The sequence below is a fragment of the Gracilinanus agilis genome, unplaced genomic scaffold (assembly GCF_016433145.1).
Source record: "Gracilinanus agilis isolate LMUSP501 unplaced genomic scaffold, AgileGrace unplaced_scaffold49348, whole genome shotgun sequence".
Taxonomy (NCBI): Eukaryota; Metazoa; Chordata; class Mammalia; order Didelphimorphia; family Didelphidae; genus Gracilinanus; species Gracilinanus agilis.
Genome location: NW_025383964.1, coordinates 1 through 2,941, shown reverse-complemented (window position 1 = coordinate 2,941; position 2,941 = coordinate 1). Strand labels below are relative to the sequence as shown.

Here is a 2,941-nt window from a genome sequence, read left to right as displayed (position 1 = left end):
CTTCTCTGTAGGAGGAAGATGGTGGATATTTCACTGCGGGATGAGGAGCCCAAATGAAGCCTTATTTCTGGGGTGGGGAGGATTGGGGGGCCGGTGAGCTTGTCTGGCCACTCCCCAATGCTTTGGCCATTCCTCTGAATGACAGTCCATTTTCTTTTGTCTTTTCTACAGAACGATGGGGATGAGCCTGACCCAGCCTTGGCTCTGGAAGACATCTTCCATTGGATGGCACCCCACATGGAGAATTCCCTGGAGGTAAATGGGAGGCCTTGTACTCGGCCTGAGCGTGGGGAAACCTCACCAAGTTCCAAGTGGGTTGGGCAGGCTGCAGGGTTATGGAGTCCCGACCCTCCAGGTTAGGCCAGTTGCCTCAGTTTCCTGATCTGTAAAATGAGGAGGTCAAATGCAGTGACCCTCCCAGAACCCAAAGTCAAGCCCTAGCTTGTCTATGCTCCTTTGGCCTGTCTTCTCACCTGTAGTAAATGGGCCACAGAGCAGGCTGCCAGGTCCAAAATCTATGGTTCTGCCCATCCCTGGGAGAGTCAGCAGGGCCTCCAGGCCTAGGAGTGTCCCAGCTCTTGGCTCTGATTATGGCTTCTTCCCATTTTAAAGAATGAGGAGACTGAGGGTCAAGGAGATTACATTGAAGCATCAGCCGTGGAATTGGGGCCCAGGCCAGCCCAGCAGGGCTTTTCTCAGACCCAGTCTGTGAGCCTTGAAGGCTCAGTGACTGGTGCCAGGTAGGCACTGATGGGGGCCCTCTGGAGGCATCGGGGGAGTGTGGTGTGGTGTAATAGCTTGTTTTCCTGTTTCAGGGCATCCCTGACTGCCCTGGGCATCCTGGCGCCGGGCTGCTCCTGGGCTCCTCTGCAGGAGAAAGATGGCAGGACTTCTTGTCCCTGCCAGAGCCACTGGTAAGGAGACAAGGAAGTAACACCCCACCCTCAGTCAACTCCTGGAGCCCCCTGCCAAGGGCCCCCCAGAGCCTCTGCCTGGAATACCTCCAGTGATGAGGAGCTCACTCCCTCCCACAGTCAGTGTCTGGTTGGGACTTTAAATCATAAATTGGTCTTCATTCCACTATTTCCACCTCAGCCCTTGGACTGAGCTTGTCCCTTCCTCCTTCCTGCCCTTCCTGGGGCAGGATGGTGATTCCTATTCATCCTTCCCTGTTTATGGGGCTGTCACTGGAAGTCCTGAGTTCAAATGCAGCCTCAGAGCCATCCTAGCCATGTGCCCCTGAATAAGTCCCTTAACTTCTGTTTGCCTCTTTCCTCATTTGTAGAATGGGGATAGGATGGTTCTAGCAGGCCCCTCCAGGGCCCGTCCAGCCCCACCCCCTTCCCCACCCCGTGCCCCTCAGAGGCCTGAGCTTTGCTGTCCTTTGCAGGGCATCTCCCGGCAGCCAGTGGTGCCCCTGGCCAGCAACAGTGTGGACTCCGCTGGGCCCTACAGGGTGAACCTCAGCCGGGCCATCAGCCAAGATGTGAGCCTCGGAGAGGCCGTGCTATGGGGTACTGAGGCCCCCGGGAGGGCCCCAGGAGCCTGGTCACCGCCTGAGCCCGAGGGGGCCGAGGCCAGGGCCCCGGACCTGCTCTTCGACCTGGACGAGATCAGCCTCCTGTCGCTGGCCCTGGAGGAGGGCTTCGAGCCCATCGCGGTGCCCCAGCTCTTTGAGGAGGCGGATTCCGATTCAGGCCTCTCCCTGGACTCGAGCCGCAGCAGCGCATCAGGGGCCAGCAGAGGCTGCTCGGCTTCCCCAGAGGAGGACGAGGGGGCGGGGCCGCGGGGGGCCGCGGGGGGCCACGTGCTCCACGTGCTCCACAATCACACCTACTACCTCCCGACGAGGCCCCACGGAGCCGAGGCTCGGCATCCGGCTCACTGTTCGGGCCTCCCTTTCTCCCCGGAGGAGATCACCAGCATGCCAGTGGAGTCCTTCAACAGCGTGCTGGCGGGCAGCCGCCTGAGCGCAGAGGAAGCAGCGCTGCTCAGAGACGTGCGCCGCAGGGGCAAAAACAAGGTGGCTGCCCAGAACTGCCGCCAGCGCAAGCTGGAGGTGCTCCTGAGCCTGGAGCGCGACGTGGGCGCCCTGCGGGCTCAGAGGGATGGCCTGAGGCGGGAGGCTGCGCACTGCCACAAGGCCCTGGGCCTGCTGCGCCGCCAGCTCCACTCGTTGGCCCGGGACATCTTCGGCCGGCTGCGGGATGAGCAGGGGCGGCCGGTGGACCCCGACCTGTACGCCCTGCGCTGCAGCCGCGACGGCAGCGTCCTGGTCGTACCCAAAGAGCTGACCGCCTCCGGCCTCCGCAGAGAGAACCCTAAAGAGAAGGGGGGCAAGTGAGGCCGCGAAGGAGGAGCCGCGCAACCTTGGGGCACAGGCTGCCCCAGGCAGTGGCCACCCGGCTGCCGGTGGAATGGACCCAACTCCCTCGAGGCTCGCTACGGGGCCACCATCTTGGTTTTCAGTGCGTATCCGCAGGGGCTCTCAAAGGAGGATTCCCGAGTCAGACCGAGGCAGCGCCATATTTCCCCCCGGGAGAATCACCCACGCAATGGCCTCCAGGAGTCTGGCGGCTGGCCTTCTGCTGGGCTCGAGCCGCCCCAGCTCTTCATGACCCCGAGCGCTCCGCCATTACCTTCTCCAGCTCCTTTTATCTTTGAGGAAACCGAGGCCAGCAGGGTGGCCGGAGGAACCCGGGGCCGTTGGAGGGTGGACTCGAACTCGGGTCTTCCTGACTGCTGTTTGGCCACCCCACAGCGACGGGCTGTGGTTTTCCAATTTTTTCCAATGAGTCACGAATCTCGTATCTCGAGCGCCTCCAAAGCCTCGCGGAGTTAGAATTTCTGTGAATATTTATGTACTTTTCCTGCTACGAAAATAAATTGTGTATTGGTAGAACCTCTTTTCCCTGAGGATGCCCCGGGGGTGGCTCAGACT

At 60.9% G+C, this 2,941-nt stretch overlaps 1 protein-coding gene across 1 annotated transcript; it reads left to right on the top strand.

Annotated features, from left to right (window-relative positions):
- Nucleotides 1–171: 171 nt before the first annotated feature.
- On the top strand, nucleotides 172–2,506 carry LOC123255611 (nuclear factor erythroid 2-related factor 3-like; the record flags this gene model as incomplete). Its single annotated transcript, XM_044684369.1, has 4 exons — nucleotides 172–255; nucleotides 816–914; nucleotides 1,406–2,340; nucleotides 2,392–2,506. Coding segments are annotated over 4 exons (1,233 nt in total), but the record flags the coding sequence as incomplete, so codon positions are not given.
- Between the last annotated feature and the right edge of the window lie 435 nt (nucleotides 2,507–2,941).